This window comes from Anomalospiza imberbis, chromosome 5, assembly GCF_031753505.1.
Source record: "Anomalospiza imberbis isolate Cuckoo-Finch-1a 21T00152 chromosome 5, ASM3175350v1, whole genome shotgun sequence".
Taxonomy (NCBI): Eukaryota; Metazoa; Chordata; class Aves; order Passeriformes; family Viduidae; genus Anomalospiza; species Anomalospiza imberbis.
Genome location: NC_089685.1, coordinates 9,836,836 through 9,856,687, shown reverse-complemented (window position 1 = coordinate 9,856,687; position 19,852 = coordinate 9,836,836). Strand labels below are relative to the sequence as shown.

Sequence of the window (19,852 nt, the reverse complement as noted above, 5' to 3'; positions counted from 1 at the left end):
TTTTGCAGATGAAAACTTGTGTTTTATATGCCATGCAGCATATATATGATATGCAGTATAGCACAAAATAATCCAGATGTCTCAGAGAACATAAAGTCTCCTGGAACTGGAGAACTTAGCAGTATTTAAGAAAGAAAACAGCATTCAGTGCTGTCCATTGGGAAAAGCTCCTGGCACATGTTGTCCCTTCAGTCACACCATGGGGCTGTCTAAAGGATTTCAACAAAACTCTGACTTATCCTGTTTACCAACACAGATACATCTTCAAGCTCAGGGAGCAGATGAATTTATGAAACATGTGTATACACGATTAGGGCATGATCAGATACATTTAAAGTAAGAATTCTCTAATACAGGTAATACAGGTAAGGTCAAATGAAGAGGACAAGTATGTGTGTCTAGGTGATGTGATGAGAGAAGGGTGTGGAGATGCAGGTCGGACTCTGCTTTCTCCTCTATAAAAGACCCCCAACAAAAAGACTCCACAAAGACAACACAGAGAAGTCACAGATCTGTGCAGAAGCTTGGTAGACTGGAAGACATATCTTTTGCCAGAAATACCATATTGTGAACACAAGCTTTCAGCTGAACTTCCCATAGGCCCTTGTTAAATTTCCAGGTAGAATTGGGAAGATTTGGAACTGCTGGGGACAGGATAGTATTTCTTTCTCAGTTGTATTGTAGTTTTGAATTGACTCAACTTTTCGGATCTTGACCAAGTGTGGCACATTCCCACCTTCAGACCTCTGGTCACTGCAGACCAAATACTGCCCCACTGAGCCTCGGTTCAGCATTTCCTCATAAAAGATGCTGAATCTACTCATGCATCATCATGCCACAATTATGAATATTTGTAACTCACTTACTGAAATCTGAAACTATCAGTACTATCAGTCTCCCTATCAGTAATACCCTTTCTAGTACAAATTGTTATTTAGTGTACTTTCCGAGAGACCTGAGTCAGTGTCGCTGATCAAACAGTTTTTTTACTAAACATTCATCTAAATCAGGACTGTATTTTCATTTCAGTAATCCTATGAAACCCATTTTTCTTAAGTAGATTTATTACTGTAACTAGAAGGCCTCCTGTACAATATTTAACTACAAATAAATGTCTGTTGTCTGCAGTCCAAAAAAACAAAACAAAACAAAGAAACCCAAACAAACAAACAAACAAAACCAAACAAAAAGACCCAAACAATGAACAAAGAGAGAGATGGTATCTGGTAAAAGGGACCTAAATACAAAGTTGTTTTAAAGTTTGTTTCATTAGTAGTTGCTACACTGAAAATAATATGCCTCCCATTGCAGTATTTTAATGAAACATTGAGTAACAATTACAATCCTAATTATGTCTATAATTAAAAAGAATTTCATGATTAAAAGAGGAACTGGTTATTTTATAGCTACACTTCCAAGTAGTCCACCAAAAAAAATTATATTAAATTGTTCTTTTAGATAGCTTCTTTCTAAAACCTAGCATTCAAATTACCTGGATAGATGCCTCACAAAATTTAAGTAACTTAATATCTGTCAAATCATATTAAATTAATTTAATTAAATTAATTTATTTTTGAGCAACAGATTTGTTCAGTGCTCTGTGGTTAATTATAAATTAAATCTGAAACCTGATCTATATTAAAATACCTTTCTGTCTACACAACACTAACAAAACCCTACGTGTGCAAGCCCACAGGCAACAGATTCAATATTTGTAAAAAAAACAGAAAAAAGATTCAATTGGTTTGGAATGAATTGCTAATTTCAAAGATCTTGATAAATCACTGCCAGATTACTGCTTTTATTTTGAATCAAAAACTACCAAAACCCTCTGTCTGGACTAGAATTAGTCAAGTATCATCCTAAAATGACATCTTAAAAGCCAATACAGGGTTCAGGAATTAGACTTATGAAGTCAAATAATTAGGCAGGTATATGTACATATACTACTACTAAGGAGAAAGCGATTCAAAATTTATAATAGTTTGTGCTCTCTTGCCCTATCACAGAGAATCCAAGTTTTGAACTTAGTGACTCACAGTTTTACCTAAGAAACTCCTCTGGTTTTGTTTACTGTTTTCATAACACTGAATTTCAGTAGTGTTTTCATGAAAGAGTCCCGCAAATACATTTCAGCTTCCTTTCACAGCACTTTTGAAAACTGGCTCTTACTCTTGAGTTATACATTGGAAAACTGTATGCCTGAAGTAATAAGGCTGGAAATTTCTAGTATTTTAAAATAATACTAAATTAATTTAAATATAAAGTGATCTAAATATATTAAACTTATTATATCTTTATTTTTTTATTTCAATGACATGACAATTCATAACTATAGTTAAGAATCATTAAATGTAAAAAAAAAACAAAACCCATAAAATATCCAAATTTTGTGCAACTGTTTAACCTATATTAAAATGGCCTCTCTGCCTTTGAGGGAGTCGACAGCTCCTCCCAGTTTAGTGTTTCTGGAAAACTTGACATTCCTTTGAGTCCAGTTGTTTAAACATTCCCTAACGCAACCCTCCCCCACTGGTAAAAAGGTGTCCTTATTCCAGAATTTCCTTTTGATTGTAGAGGCCTGTGATTACTGAGAGCTAGTCTTACAATGGATGAAAATCTAATTTGTGATTTGTGCCTTTAAACATATGAATGAGCATATATTACATCCTCTTAAAAGCTTCATGCACTTCATATCCTTTTTCTTTTTGAGCTCTTTTATTAAATTGCTGTTTATTTTTGAGTTCTTCAGAACTCATAGAGTAGCTAATAGAAATCTCAAAATTGCTCTTGGCATCTTCATATCAAAATGGATGATTGCCAGTAGAGTAACAGACCTTGGCATTTCTCTTTGAAAATATGCTGCCATTGAAACTAATGAGAATATTGATAGCAACGTGAGAGAATGAAATGGTTAATGGCTTAAAAATTGCTAAAATCATCCAAGAACCTTTGCGCAGCTGCAAAGGTTCTCCATCCACACCCACCAAAGCCCATCCCTCCCCAAATATGGCTGCTCACTGGAACTGGGATTGCAGCGGGATTTTGGGATAAGATAAAGGTGATACTATGGTCTCATCACTCCAGGTCTAGGGAGAAGAATGTATCCACAAGTGATAGGGGAAGACTGGGGTGCTGGTGGCTCAAACATTCATATTTTACACATACTTCCTTCTCACAGGGCTGCTCATAGAAAGATCCCTTCATGCTGTTGGTTACGATGGTGAAAAGGACAGCCCAAGAGCCTCCTTAGAACAGAAGTGATGTACCCTTTGCCCATGACTCAAAGCAGTAGGACAATATCAGATAAAAAAACATCAATACACAAAAATTCTGTTTGAAAACACCCTTTGTAGCTTAGAGGTACTGAACTTCTTTTTTTTTTTAATATGGGAAGAAAGACTGGGTGAATATCTTCAAGATAATAATAAGCTGACTTCTCCATGCATTTTAATTTTGGGTTTTGATATTTCCAAATTCTTTCACAAATATCATCACTATGGAAAAATTCATCACTTTGAAACAGGCTTACCAAAGGCCAATATAATGGAGCAATGTTTTACAATTTATAATATAATTTTTAAAATGCAAATGTGATAAGCATCTACTTCAGCATATGAAACCTGAATTAATTTTCAAATCACCTGCTGTGTCAGAAAACGGAGTTTACAACAAGGGAGAGATGCAGAACCTTGCACAAAGACCTGTTATACAAACCTAAAAGGTAAAAGGCTTTCCAGTTTGAGTCACAATGGGAAGGAGATGCACAAAACAACAGATATAATTTACAGAGTATCAGACTGCTCCACACTGTGGATGCATGTCCAGCATTTAAGAATTGGGTAATCAGGAATTTATGAAGTTATGCTCTGACAGAATTGGACAGCTGTTAAATACTTAGCTATGGAATAAATAGCAGGTGTGAGTATCTGGGCTTTACACTAAATTTAAAATTGTGTTTGATGCAGTATATACAAGTAACATTTGCACCTGCAAAACAGAGAAAAGCTTCTCCCATTTTATACAGGTGTTCTAAGCAAGAATGCATGAGATTTTGACGCTCCTATGTTGTGCTGGTGAACAACTGGAGTAGACAGGTTAGTTAGATATAAGAATCTATTTTTAAATATATGGGATTAATTTTCAAGTGAAATATTTCCTAGAGATTGTCAGACTGATATATTTAAGAAACATTTTTTTTCAGTACTAGAAAAACATCAGATAGTAAGCCATGAAAAATGCTGACCCCACACATGATGACAGATCCCAAAAGCATTGGAAGAGTTGGAAAAAATAATGTTAAATTAGCATTTTTGATATTGTTTTCTTTTTGCAACATCTTCCCGTATTTATTTCATGATCATCCAGCATGACAAAACAAACAAGGATTCAAGTGCTATGAAATATTCTTCCTGTAAACTAGCCGGAGGCAGTTTTTCTGCCTGTGCTAGCACTCGTGCTAATGATACAATAACAGCTTTAGAATAATCCCCTTCGCCCTCAGAAACACAAACAATCTTGTATAAACAGAAGAGAAAGGTTCTCAGAATTCTTCCTCAGGCAGTTGTAGACATGAGTAAAAAAGCTTCACACAGCTCTCATGTGTGTAGTGGACACATTATTCAGGCATTGATAGGAGCCTCATTTAACAACAGCAGCAGCAGCAGTACAGGTCTTGCCGTAAAACAAGGCTTTCCCTTACATAGCAAACAACAAAAATCAAATTCAGGCTACTCATTATCTAAATTCAGTAAAATATACATCTATTTAAATTAGTGTGATCAACTGATGAGATTCTTTGGTGAAACAGATGCTGGTTGAAGTAACCTGTCAGAGGTTGTGGATTCTGAGAGACATGAACATAGCATGGTGCACTAAAATTTTCACTGACATTAAACATGATTATATGTCTACTTTCCAGGTCACTATCTTTAAAACTAGACAAGTGCAAAAATCTCACTTTCAACTATTCAAGTGATTATTTACACAAGATAGAGAAAATATTATAAAAAATAAAATTAAACTCTTCTGCTTTTTAAAGGACAGAATCTTCTTTTCTTCTTTCTTAAAAAATACTAATTACATATTTCACTCCCAGTTCCTTCCCTCTCATGTTAGCTTTATATCAGAATAATTTCACAATCCTTGAGTGTGTAATTCTGATATAATGAAATAGTGCCTATGTAAAAAAGCAAGTTTTAGTTATATTTCATTGCTCGTAGATAATTCAGATTATTTTTAATGCAATACATGGCATAGGACAATTGTCTAGGACAGGTCAGTTACCTGGGTAATACCTTGCGAGGCCAGTGGCACTGCCAAAAATCTGCCATAATAAAGTGGGGTCCTCTTCCCTGTTGCGCTTGAACACATCATCCAGCGCTGCAGTCCAGTTGAGTTCATTTAACACGATCGTAGCTGTCCAAGACAAAACAAATCTGTTTTTAGAAAATCACATCCTAACATGGGAAGCAACAGTACAGAAAGCAAGCTGGAATATTGAGAAAGCGATAAGTTTTAATTTAACTAATCCAGAAATTAAATTTTAAGAAACACACTTTTTTTCCTTTGGGCATTTTCTTTAAATTCCTGACACTCTCTTCTTCTCGTTGCATTATTTGCATGCCATGACCCTTGGTTTATTTGCACAGACAATATCTTCTAAAAAGACTTTCTTCCTGAGATGTCACTCTAATTGCACTTCCCAACCACATAGAAGACTGTTTACAGAAAAATAAATGCTGGCTAACTACAGTGTACTGCAATAAGAATGAGTACAATGACATCAACAAAAGGAGGTATAATATAAACTTAACAGAGATGTCCCTTTCAAAATGGATTATATGGGAAAAAGCATTGATGAGGTATTGCTACAATAAAGCTGGGGCTTCATGAACAGCAGTCCTCATTAGCACACACTAAAAAGATCTTAATGTTCAGAGATCTGGCCTCTGACAGTAAGGACAGCAATGTGAATGTTAACATTTATGAGTTGAGTCAATCAAATTAAAACACAAGAAAATTCACATTTCAGCTAAACACTATGTTGCCAGTTACACAGAAACTTACATTCATAAAATTGTCCTGTACCAATACTTGTTTTAATCAATCAAATAATTTATATGATGAAAACAATATGGAATGTTTCAACATGTTCTATACCTTCTTGAGAAAGACCTATACTGAGAAACTTTAAAATTGAACATTAAATGATCAACACCGCTACACTAAAGAGTCAATGGAGTAGACTCAGTAATCAATGAAATCGTATTGTGAAACAAAACACCTTATAATAAATCATGCTTTTCACTTCAATCAGTTGTAAGTATTTCATTAATTCTCCCCCTTCCCCCCCTCCAATTTTAGGCAATTTAAAATGCATAGTTATTTTTGAAAAGCAAGGGGGTTTTGATGGCTTTGTCACTAATTCTTTCTTTTGTGGGATTGTAAGCAATATTTCTTAAATTGAAGCACCTAGATCTGCAAGCCAATAATGGAAAGGAACCTAGAGGAAAAAAAACCTTTGAAAACAGCTAATGATGTAGGTATAAATCCAACAAAAAGTGCCACTTGTCATAGAGATCCTGCTCACGTTATGTTATTGCATACACAGGAAAGAAAATTAATCTTCTATTGCAAATGGGCAAGTCAAGCTGAAATAAAAACAATTCACATTGAAGGGACCTGAGTGGCATTACAGAGCAAAATTTGTTACGTAGGTCCACATTCTAGCCCCCTGCTACAATGAAAAAAAAAAAACAAAACTATAAAAATGAGGATGGATTGAAAGTTAACAGTTTACAATCCATTTCCAAAGTAAGGCTCTTAAAAGGTACTACAGAAATGAGATCATAACATTAAATTTTATAAGTTTGTTTTTAAAGGTTAAGGATAAAATTGCTACACCATGTATTTTACAGAAAGGTTTATCTGGTTTATTTAGAGAAGTTTTAAGATATTACTCTCTCAAGAGATATCTTTCTGAAGAAATATCAAATTAAATTTCCAACTCTTGAGATTTTCTGTAAGCAATAAGCTTGTACTATATACATCTCTTTTTGTCAAGTAGATAATTATAAATAAATACATGTTTATGTAAAGAAGAAAAATTCCCTGAGGCACCATGAGATGTTAATTATAATTTTTAAATGGTTACTGTTCAATTATGTCTTCGATCCTGTTTGACCCGCTGTGCAAATAAAGATTATGTATGGACTCTCTAAACTTGACTTTGTGTCATATCATTCTTCCAGAAGTGGCTCCATTAAGTCATTAAGAAGCTCTGTCACTTAGGTAGACAAGATATTTTCAGCTTGATTTTATTTCTTTTCATGTTATTGTTTCCTGTTTGGAGGGACAGGTACCAGTCTCTTCACTCTTGTGACCAGTAAGGGGACTCAAGAAGAAAACAGGGAACTGTGTCAGGGAAGGTTTAGGTTGGGTATCAGGGAAAGGTTCTTCATCCAGAGGGTGGCTGAGCACTGGAACAGGCTCCCCAGGGATGTGATTACAGCACCAAGCCTGACAGTGTTCAAGAAGCATCTGGACAATGCTCTAGAGGCACACAGGTCCTGGAGCCAGGAGCTGGACTTAGTGATCCTGATGGGTCCCTTCCCACTTACCATATTTTATGATTCTATGATTGTAATAGCACCCAAATATGTATTGCAAAGAGTTACATCTGTATGCTCACAGCTCCGCACATACACAGTCATATATATGCAAATATGCATCTCAAATAAACATATACCAAAAGAAAAGAGACAATCTACAGATAGTAAAATAACTAAACACTGAAGTGCCGAATCCAAAAACTAGAACTCGTAATTTTAGCACTCTATTAGACTTGTTGAGATTAGACTATAAAGTAAGAGATAAGGATTACTAGATCTTGTGTGTAATATTTGTGGGGAAGGGATGTTTTACAGCAAGATTTAAGAGTTTCATGGTATTATTTATGTCCCACTTTTCCCTTCCTCCTCCTCCTCTGTAACTTTCTCCAGGAGACAAATACAACAGCCTAAAAAAAATCCAAGAATCTGCAGCAAGGGGAAAAAACAAAACCCTCAAATGGCCCAAGATATGAAGCTGGAATTAAAAAAAAAAAAAAAAATAATGTGGAATTCAAGAAAAGCAACAAGAACAGAGCATCTTAACAGAAGGAAATTGTAATAAATCTGGGAAAAGGCTACTAACAGTTTGCAATATATTCCTATTCTACAATATTGCAGATATTCCTGCACCCCAGAAATTCACAGTTAAATGCCCAAGTCTCATTTCTGTAATAACCCATAACACATGACAGGCTTAACACATATCACTTTCTTTTTAATTCACTTTCTCATTATGACAAAAAAAATTGTGTTTTGAATAGAAACGCATTTTATTTGGTGGGACTGATACTCAAATAAATGATTTTATGATCATTAAAATAATAATTCCTGGAGTGGTTTGCTAATTTTTTTTTGTTTTGTTTTGTTTTTGGTTTTTTTTTTTTTTTTTTTTTCATTCTATCTAAAAGTATACTTGATATAGAATGCATCCATATCTGTGTTAACTTGTTAACTAATCCAGTAGTCAGTAAATGAGGAAAATGATGCTGGGAATTTTAGTTTGAATAGTTTATTTTTCTAAGTGTTTTTCCACAGCTTCTATTAACATTTTCCTTCTGCTAAAGCATACACCCTGGACTTAAAAAAAAAAGCTGCAAATCAAGCCCTCTTTGGTTTTTTGGGATGCAATATCACTGGTAATAGGCAACTTCAAAGCAATACCTCTGAGTTCTGGTTTAAAGCCTATAGCAATGGATTTGAAACTTTCCAAAGAAAAGCAAGCAAACCTAGTCCTAATCAGTAAAAAACTATTCTCTGAATGGTTCCTTATAAAATATCCCGATTCTGAACTGGCACAAAAAAATCAAAGCTGTGATACTTTCACTAGCTCATAGTAGAGAACATAGCATCTGTCAGAATACTCTAATATGAGAGATAGTTTATATTAACCTCATTTATGTCATGAAAATTCATTTTTTGTTTGATAAAAAAAAAGCATTTTACTAAAATAAAATGTTTAGAGGTGTTACAGTCACACTTCTCTATATCTATTTGTCTTTCTTTGTGTTAACATACATACAGGGAAGAGCTTTTGACTGATAATTGGCAGAAAATTTGGTTGGAGAAAACTGTTCAATAAGGTTATTTTCAATTATTCTAAAAAAAATATTTGAAGATTACTACTTCAGAGTACATCAGCTGTTACCTTTCACACGATACAAGCAAGATGAAAAAATAAAATTCATCATCACACAATATAAAAGATCATTTTTTGTGGCTAATTTCACTGAACTCCATCCATCTTTTCATTTTTTCCTTCTTCTTTTTGAAATGAGGTTTAGGGGCCTTGACAAGGAATGGATTCAATTTTCCCCTGCAAATGCAATCAATAAAAAATAGGGAGCACTGCTGTACATTCTTTAAAAGAACTGGAATATGCGTCTGATGATTTATTCAGTGTAGAGGCTCTGGCCTGCATTCAAGACAGGGAACAACTTTATTTGAAAAGTCTGAGAGCTATTTCCTATATCTGAAAATATGTGAGCTGCTGTTCCCTGATGTAGCAGCTACACAGACACTGGGGAGAAGAGAAGGGAGCTCCTCAGCAGTACATTAATCTTGTTTTAATATCTGGAATGTATTACCTTTCCATACCACGCTTAATTAAGTTGACCCATTGATTTCTTTAAAGATAACAGTAGTAATTGTTATAATTTAAATATATATTTTCAATCAAATATTATGGTATTCAAAAGTGGGCAAAGAAAGACAACACTTTTGCAAGTGCATATTTTTGCATATATGTGTGCAGACCCAGATGCTTCCATCAGTACCCATGCTCATCAGATAATAGAGAAACTCTACTGAAGGTATAAACTAGCTTTCCTTATGACTTGTGTGTTTCACTTATTTTTTTAAAGATTACATTCCTTCATGTTTATGTTAAATTACACAGAATTTTATTCACTCTCCACTGCACCTGGAAAGTTGCACTTCTGTCTTCTTCTTCCATAGGAATGGACATTTCGTTTGAAGGCACTTTTAAATTGGATTTTTGCACTGGCTTATCCATATGTGTGTCTTAATTAGTATATGCATATACATGAATATACACACAAACACATGCATTTTCTACATAACTCCCAAATATAATTTGAAGAACTGTTCTAGTAGTAACTTGAACTTCAACCCTTTGAATTTAGATGTGTGTTATAAGGCACCTTCTTCTCTCTTGCAATATCAAAAAGGCCAAAGCAAGGAAAAGATTTATAGTGGCTTCAAAATGAACATTTTCTTCAAGGTAAATCGTCCTTTGAGTGGCATTAGAAACCTGAATTTAGATATTTATGCTTTTTATACAAAACCATAGGAAAGTGTCCAACTCAAAACAATAATCCAAAAAAACTTTACAGCTGATTAGAAAATAGGTAAAGGAGAGCAATAGTAAAATTTTTAGACAAAGGGGAACTGGGTAGTATCAACCCTCTCTTTTAGACTCTCCAATTTTATCAGAATAAGTATATATAATTGCCAAGGCAATGTATCCTTTTCAATCAAAGCAAGGGAGGAAAAGCAAAAATAGGTCTTTGAATTTAACAAACAACAGTTATTACATAGTGGAATTTCCAACTGGAGAGGTCATTATGCGATGCTCTTCTAGATCTTGTACATATTACATTTCTTCAAATTTGTTACAAAATCTTGCTTTGAAAGATGCATTTCCATATCCCAACATATCATCATTTAACATTACTGGATAATCAGAACTGTTTGGGTAATATGCATTTAATGGTGAATAAAACCAAAGTATTAAAATAAAATTTTTAATATATGGAGCAGTTACTGAATCAAATCTTTTCAAGTTCTACAGAGTAGATATTTTATGCTCGCAATTAAAAGCATAAATGATAAAATGTCATGTACTTTTTTTTAAATAAACTTCTCCATGTCTCATTAGATATTTGACATTATGTCCCAGAAATTCTATAAATAATTCCATGAAGTCACTGAAGTCTAGAATACTGTTGTGTCTGTGCCAAATCAAGTAAGTTAATTGGCAATGCTATATGTTCTCTGCTGCCTGGCTTTGCTGCCATATACTGATAGCCAGAGAAGAACAGTAAATTCTTATTAAAATAAGTAATGCCCAGAAGAGGAAATGAGAATAAAAATGTCAAGAACAAAAGATAGGATTAAGCTTCTATTAAAATTCAACAAAAAAGAGTTAATGCAATGCAGAGACAGAGACCCTTTAGTACACACTAATAATTTTTAACAAGTTGTTTATCTCTACATAGCACAAAAGACACCCATATTCTAAACTGGAACCCATTGCTGAAAACAGCATTTGTGCATCTTACATGTTGGTGCCCTGCTTCCTCTTATCTCAAAATATGCTAGGATACATTTCAGAATGGAATAATACCCAATGTCAACCACATATTGCTGTAAGGTTATTTTCTGAAAAGATGGCAAGAAGACAAAATGAGTGAAAGATACTGTTCATTACAGTGGTTCTGGAGGACTTTTCAGGTTTTCTAGAGATATGCACAGTTTAAGAACCTGATAAACCCTTATATTATTTCATCATTATCAAAATAATAATGATAATATTCACTATTAGTTTTACAGATTACTTGAAAGAGTCACTATTTGGAAATAATTCCTTCTTAAAAAAAAAAATCCCTCAAAAAAACCCAACAGAAAAAATACAAACAGATGAATATGTTGTATTTTTATGGGACTATAAGGGATTAATTATCAAAAAATACACACATATTTCATGTATTAACTCTCTCTTCCTTCATTTGCTCTAATTTTTTGTTAGCATTTCAAAGGATATGCGAGTGACATTCAAATTAAAGTAACTACAGAGATATGCTTGATCTTTAATGAAGACTTCTCTCTCTAAAAAAAATTAATTAGGTGTTAACAAAACCAAATAAAACCAATCAAAAGACTGTCTGAAAATGCTGTTCTAGAATAATTTATTAAATTCTGTCATCATTCTGCCACAGTACCACCACTTCAATAACTTTCTAATCACTAGAGCACCTTAAAAGATCAGTAAATCCCAAGCAATAGATGGCTTAAGTGAGAAGGAAAAGGACTAGGAATAGACAAATTCATGCAAAAATGCTCTCTTACTTCATGCTTTCTGCTTTGTTTAAACTATTTTGCTGTTTTCCATCATATTTTGTTTTAATTGTAGTCTGGAAACAGTTAATTCAGAGCTGGATGCTATCCTGTTTGGTTTTATGTAGAACACCTCTTTAAAAGTTCTTACAGTTTTTCTTACTGCATGCATAACATCCAGCAACATTTCTTTCTATGCTCTTCCCAGCCATGGCAAACTGGAAATCACACACATCCCCAGCAAAGGCAGAGATGTGATAGTACAATAAAGACCACTCATCATATTGCTTCAGATTCTGTAAGTTTGTTTTGTCCATCACGACAAGGAGATGAACTGCATCTGGACAAAATGCCGAAAATGGCCACTGAGATGGGCTGTGAAGAACAGAAAATCTGTCCTGTGAAAGGAGGCAGAGGTTCAGTGACGCAACCAAAACTGAGTCAGAAAGCAAGCCCACCCTCAAAAACGGTATGTAAGAGTAAGGATGGCACTGGCACAACAAATGGGTAGAAAGTACTTGAGAATAAATTAGAAAAGACAGTTAGAAGGTTTCTTTTAGAGCAGAATGTCCTAAAATGGTCTTTTGCTATGAGATACCAGCAAGCAGCCCAGATCTTTTAAGATTGAGCTTGATTATTTTATTAAAGCAATGACATGGGCTAGCTAAATTAAGAATTGGATTTGTCAAGCAAAAAGCTGCCCTAATCTGATATGTCACTCTTTGTTACAAATAAAGAAAATGTCTGTTTAAAAGCTTAAATTTAGTAACCACAAAAATGCACTTTTATACAGCGTTACTGGCAGGGCAAGAATTGGAATTAAAACCACTTATTCATCTGCAATTAATGAATATTAAATGCTTGCAAATAAACTGGGGATATCTATAATGACTTCATATATATTTCTAAATAGAGTACATACATGTGTATGTTGTCTATATTATAAAATATTAAAATAATTTTTAATAATTTTTGTACTGTAAACATTCTTTTCTTATATAGGAAATACATGGAGAACACATATTTTAAGAAATATTGAAGTAATACAGAGGATTTGGTTAATGGATTCTAATCTAATCCCCACATATATGAAATATTAAGGAATAGCAGGCTGCTTTCTTTTATTTAAATATACCTCTGGCAACAGAAATCTAAGACACACCAAGTGTGAGGGGAATATAGTGCACAAGCAGGAATGTGAGAAAAATGATGATGAGACAAAGTCTGTTTCATCACCTGAGCTGGTAAAGATGTGACAGCTCCTGTTCCTCATCAATATTCCAATCAGTTCATGGATAAGTCTTGTGAATTAAAAATAATGAAATTTCCACAAACATTCTTTTTTGCTGTTTTTCTTCTTGTTATTGATCACAGGCTGGTCCGAAAACAAAGTGGACTGATATTTTCTGAAATTCAACTACCCCTCTCTCCAACAGATGAAAATCTTTTCCATATGCAATTGCATTATGAGTTCTCATAATATAAAAACAGAACAGAAATTGTTATCCTTGGCCCTAGCATCATCAAAGGTATTCTACCTTGCCTGCTAAGTAAGTGTGGCTTGGTGTTTTCTCCCGATGATATAGAGGGAGCATGAATAAAACTCCTCTCTTTTAATGATCATGGGGCTATGGAGAGCCAGAAAGTTGAAAGCTTACTGCCTGTATAAACAGAGGTGCTTCTTGCTCTGAAGACACTTCTATTTCTTGCTGTAAAGGCTTTCCCTGTCCCTTTACAAAAGGAAAAACAGATTTTTTTTCTTCTATAGTGTTTACACTATGCAGAAGGATACACAGACTCCCAGTCCTCTTCTGAGATGCCAAGATGTGTTCCAGTGAATCCTGGCCTCCCTGAAGTTAATGACAAAATTTATACTGCCCAGGGAACTGATTTCATCCCTCATCTTCAGAACACTGTAACCCTGCAGTGTTCAGCCACTCTCTCTGTACATAGTATTTTGTCAGTCTGATCCAATAAGCAGATGACAATATTAGGAGTTGGGGCTTGTTGCTTTAGATGCTTTAAGAAAATTTAAAAAAAAATCCTTATAAATGACTTCATAAGAATCTGAATGCCTTTGAAATAATAAAAAACTAAAAAAGGATCTTTGAAAACACAGTAAAATTAAGCTTCTTTGTAGTTGTTTTTGTCTGGTCCATGTCATGGGTACTCTCATGAGTATATATTCATATGAATTTTCTCTATTCACTGCTTTTATCACTCAGTATAGAAATTCTTTGTTCGACAATGTCCAGATAAAAATAAATTTTAAAAATGTGCTTGCTGAAGGTCTCCTTGTTTTTAATTTACATTGTGAATACAAAACCACAGGACGAGGCAGTAATATTGCAGAAAACTGGAATGGGATGAAGAAAGACATCTTATCTTACATCTACTTTACTGTTTAAGAAGAATTTTTATCTTGTTATAAATACCTACCTTAATGGCCTAGAGTGTACTAAATTTTAATCACTTTAGCCTCCCATACTTAACTAAGGCACATAATCCTTCCTGAATGAGTAAATACTTCATAAACAGAGCTTTTAAAATGAGAGAAGCTGCTGAGTTAGAGGTTTCTAAAGGCTTCTGTATGGATTGTTTCCAATACTAGGGAGCGAACAATGTGTTAAGGAAATACAAACACAGCTGGAGCAATGGTTATGGAGTGAAAAAATGCATATGTAAACAAATTAGTTACGAATATATTATACAAAACCCTGAAGTCATACAGTATTTTAAGCAGCTATTTTCAACTGAAGTCAGGGAATAAGGATACAGAATGCCATATCTCCCAGGATAAAGGAGGAGGATATAAAAGTATGAATCTGGATTTAAAATAAAGTGTAGGATTCATATGACATAGTGAAATAAACCAAACTTCAGACTTATTCTTACAGGCATTTCTTCACATGTTTAACTTTCATATTTGATGAATGAAAGAAGCAAAACTGAATGCCAGCAGCTCAGCACCTGCTAAATCCCACTGCTCTGACATTCTGCATCAATTCAGGATGTACTCTAGGGAAATAATGGCCCAATCTGCTAACAACCCATTGCAGCAATTGTTTCAAAAATGAAGAAGAAATATCTATTATCTTTTTCATATAACTTTCAGGAAAACAAACAAACAAACAAACAAAAAAAAAAAAAAAAAAAAAAAAAGAAAAGAACCAATGAAGCAACAGAAAGCTTCTTGTAAGAAACTCATTCTTTTGCTTTTCTAGCAGCACCCTGGTTTCAGAGGCTTCACCTGTATCAGCCCTAAGTGCAGGGCAATGGAATCAGCTATGTACATTGAAAAAGTTGCTGCTGGGATTACAATATTCATATACAGCATTTGGCGATTTTCTTTTCCGCTACATCTGCCCTGTGCTGTAACTAATGTTACAGAATGTCCACTAACAGCAGATGTGGGCCAGGGGAACTGCGAGAGTGCATCTTCTGCTCAGGCTGCATCTCTGAAATCCAGCTGCCACTCTCTGCGTAGCTCAGCAGTGTCAGCTGCAGTAACTCGGGCCAAACTGCTTTCTTCCAAAGGGCATTTCTGATCTGAACTACAATCCCACCATAGACAGATCCAGCTCTCATAAAGCAATAGTGGTCAAATAAATTAAGTAGCTGAGAGTAAAAACAACTTGCTTTCCAATGGCAAAGAAGTTCACAGTCAACCAGCAACACTTTATACTCTAGAGTGTTATTCTGTCTCATGCACGCCGTCATATCACAATTCTCATTTTTTTGTAGCACCAGATGTATTTGGAACACAGCAATATCTTCTATTATAACTGCAAGGAGAGGACACTCAACTTACTTAACAAGAGGGGCCTGAGCATGATAAAAACCAAACAAAATACGTATTTTTATAGACATACAAATAAACTGTAACACATTTAACAACAAACTTATTTGAAAACCAACTATTCTGTCAGACTAATGGCCAGCTTCCCACCTGTTGCAAGTGGACATATTTTCACTAAATCCACTGCTATGTTATTCCAGTGTATAAAATGAAAATGAGATAGTTTTTATTTCTGATCTTCTGGCTTCCTGTCATTGGCAGAATGTAAAAAAAAAAACTAACAACAACAACAACAACAACCAAAAAAAAAAAAAACCAACAAAACAACGCCCAAATGATTCTTTTGAGGTCAGGAAATAAAAAAAAAAAAATTACATGTCAAAAATACTTATTTTTATTAAAATAGGACATGCATATTTTTCAGAAACAAACAAAAAATTATTTTATTACTTCAGTTATCTACAAGAAAGAGACAAAAAACTGGCAAGATACAAATGCTCTGAATAACAGTCCTACAAGCTTGCTTCAGCTTGTAGGAGACAAGCTGAAGCTGTAACCAAAGACAATCTTTCTTGCAAAATGAGATTTCAGGTGCATGACCTAGTGAGTAGTGGTCAGGTATCTATCCCTTGTCTCCCTTCTTGACAGCTTATGCCACAGCAAAGCATAAAATACTGTCAAAGACATCCAGTTCACACTTTGTGACAACATCCAACAAGCTGAAAAAGCAGACAAGTTATCCATCATCTGCTGAGGAGAGTATAACCCCTAAGGCAAGGCAATGGAAGAGACAAATGCTGCAGCTCAGCAATTTGTCACAATTAATTAGTTCATTATTAATGTATAATGATTCAATTTTGTTAAGTATGATCTAATCAAATAAGTAGAAATCTTTCATGTCTTGAAAAATTTAAAATGAGAATTAAGACCCGATGCATTAAGATGAACATGAGCTGGAGATTGAGGGAAGAACTCTATCAGCAGCAAAACAAGTTCCTGCAGAGTTCTGCCAAACTCTTCAATTCCCTACTGCCCTTCCAGTTTTGCAAAAGTAAAAACAACTACTCAACATCTCTCGGCCTCTGACCTCTCTTTCCCTGTTATCTGTGACAGTCAGATCAAATGAAGGACTAGTTTTGAAAACTGAAGGAAACTTCAGTGACTACAAATGGAAGAGCTCATGGAAAAGTGGTGCAGGAATGAACCTGGTGCAGAAATGAAGGGATATTCATGAAAAATTAGCTGAACAGGTGTGTTCTATGCACATATGTACTGGGATACCAAAAAATTAATAGAAAATTTTTGGGAGATCTATAATTGGAAGGAAAAAAATGCAGTGTTTTGAGAAAGTAAATCCAGAATAACATTTGTAAGACAACCAGAAAGTGTTTCATAAAATTGCTTAAAAAAATTAGCTTTGATTATTCTGAAAGAAAATGGGAAATAAAACAGTAACCCCATAAAATCAACAAAAACTGAGCTACTTGCAGAGGTGCACAAAAAGAGGCTTTAAAAAATTATTAATTTTGTACTATTTTCCATCATCAATCAAGCAAAGACATATAAAATTTTATTTTAAAGGCATAGATATATAATTTGCAGCTAAATAAATTTTAAATGTTCAATGTCATCTGGATTTTATATGAAATAATTTTGTAAATACATAGTAAAGATATGTGTACATATACATATAACAAATGTTTTCAAAATCAGTGAGTAAGCAGTTCAATCTATGGATGAGACAAAAAACCAGATCTCACCCTGAAGTGGGAAGAAGCTGAGGTAAACAGCTACTCAGTTTTGCCTCAGGTTGTGTTCAGCCCTACTCTAGGCTTTCATTAGCCATTCCAGCAATTTATATTTTGCTCTTGATCTTGCTTCATCTGCCTAGAGCTTTCAGTATTTGCATCTAGCAAGACTGTGTTAAGGATAAAATAAAAATAAAAATTAAAAAAACAAACCAAACCAAAACACCTTAAAACATAAAACTGTAATGTTTGCCTGTTGTCTCTGAAAAAATGCAAAAAACCAGGCGAACCATTTTACTTTTTAGTATTTTTTGGGCTTGAAATTAGGACATAATTCATCATTCCATCCAGTGGCTATATTTGCTGATTTAATTATCATTGTTAGCCTAAATATTGCAAACAATGCATTCTTCGGTGGGATCTCCTAGTTAAAACTGAATCAGAAGATACAACAGCAACATAAAAATACAGATTTAGTGATGTGAATAGTCTTCCTGATATTAATGCATATTGGAATGCTAGGTGGGAGGGTTTTCTCCCCAATGTGAGTAGCAAAACTGAATACTAACACTGTCAGCCACTATGTCAGCATTGCTACCCTTTAATTATTAGGTGTTCAGAGTGTATTTAACAGAAAAACAGGCCAAAGTTCTAATGCAGGAACTCTGGTTTGCTCTTCTTTAGTCTGCTACGTAATCATGGAATCATGGAATGGTTTGGGTTGGATGGGGTCCTTGAAGATCCTCTGGTTCCAACCCCCTGCCATGGGCAGGGACACCTTCCACTAGACCAGGCTGCTCAAAGCCCCATCCAACCTGACCTTGGACACTTCCAGGGATGGGATATGACAATTCTCATCTGCCTCATGGTTCAGTCTAGTGACTTCATGGTGACCCCTGGCTCTAAAACACTTAGGCAATATTTCTGTCTTTTGAAAGTTTAACTACCACAGTGCATGAAAAATGCGAATGTATCATTCATGAGAGACCATGAATCAAATAACTTATCTGAGCAAGTAGCAAAGAAATCTCAGCACTACTACAATTCCAATCTTCAGAAATAAAAGATGAATTTAGCTCAGTGACAATCAGTCCCTTATTGAGAGTTCAACAGACTTTACTATATTACCTTTTTTTTTTCCTTCTCTGTACCTCTATCTGCACACATATTGGTGATATTTGAATTATTTTCAGTAATCAATACTAGTGAAAAGAAGTCAAACCAACTTTCAGAGAAGTGAGCTAGAAACATGAACAGTAAATAAATTATTTATCCATGCCATGAAGAACTGACACATATCTCTGGAAACTAATTGTCATTACTGTTATTGCTCCAAAAACCCCAAATAACAGCCCCTCTCCAAATACAGAGAGTGATGATGTATTTTCTGACAGAAAATTTCTAGAGCATCCTTACAAAAGCCTCTGGAGCAGCAGATAGTGTGGTAGAAGAAAGGCAGATATTCATTTTAGTCAATATTGCCTTGTGACTTTAATAACATGGAACATCTTAATTTTCTTAAACTCTACTGAAAGAAAAGGTCCAGAAAGCTTTCTCTTGTGCTTCCCACTCTCTAGTCAGTATTATCAAACAGTATATTCTTGCAAGACAAAAGACTCAATTATTTATAAACAACACAACTGAAAGAATTGTCTAAGATTTTTAACTCTCAAGCTGTGCCTTCATCTTTGAAAACACTGAAAACCCATCTTGGCTTGAAGTTTAATCCAGAATTTCTTGAACACAGCAGAAGTGACTTTCTGCAATAATGTCATTAAAAAAAAAAAAAAAAAAAAAGTATAAAGCACCGAAAAGAGATGATGTAGAGAATAAGAATGTGGATCTTCCCCTTCCAAGGTTGTATACAATATTATTTAAAACTCTATACCAAAATATTTCCTTCACTTCCCTAGCACCTTCCAGTGACTGGCAATAATTTACAAAAGCTATTCAAGAAAGAAGGAAGAGCTAAACATTTGCCACAAGGTGACCAAATAACAGCATATTTCAATGAGTAACTTAAATTAAAATCCTAATAAAAGAAACAAGTAGAGTAACATAGCATTATTCCTATTTATGTTATGACATGCCCTAATCTTTCCAATGCTATGATCTCT

General features: G+C 34.4%; 1 protein-coding gene across 6 annotated transcripts in view; it reads right to left on the bottom strand.

Annotated features, from left to right (window-relative positions):
* CACNA2D1 (calcium voltage-gated channel auxiliary subunit alpha2delta 1) overlaps positions 1–19,852 on the bottom strand; it is a 362,532-nt gene that overhangs the window by 105,850 nt on the left and 236,830 nt on the right. For all 6 annotated transcript variants that reach the window (XR_010998941.1, XR_010998943.1, XR_010998942.1 and 3 more), the window contains exon 7: positions 5,287–5,418. Coding sequence is in view for 3 of the 6 variants with exons in the window: in XM_068189573.1 (XP_068045674.1) it covers positions 5,287–5,418 (132 nt within the window). In the remaining 3 variants the exon portion in view is untranslated. The remainder of the gene's footprint in view (positions 1–5,286; positions 5,419–19,852) is intronic.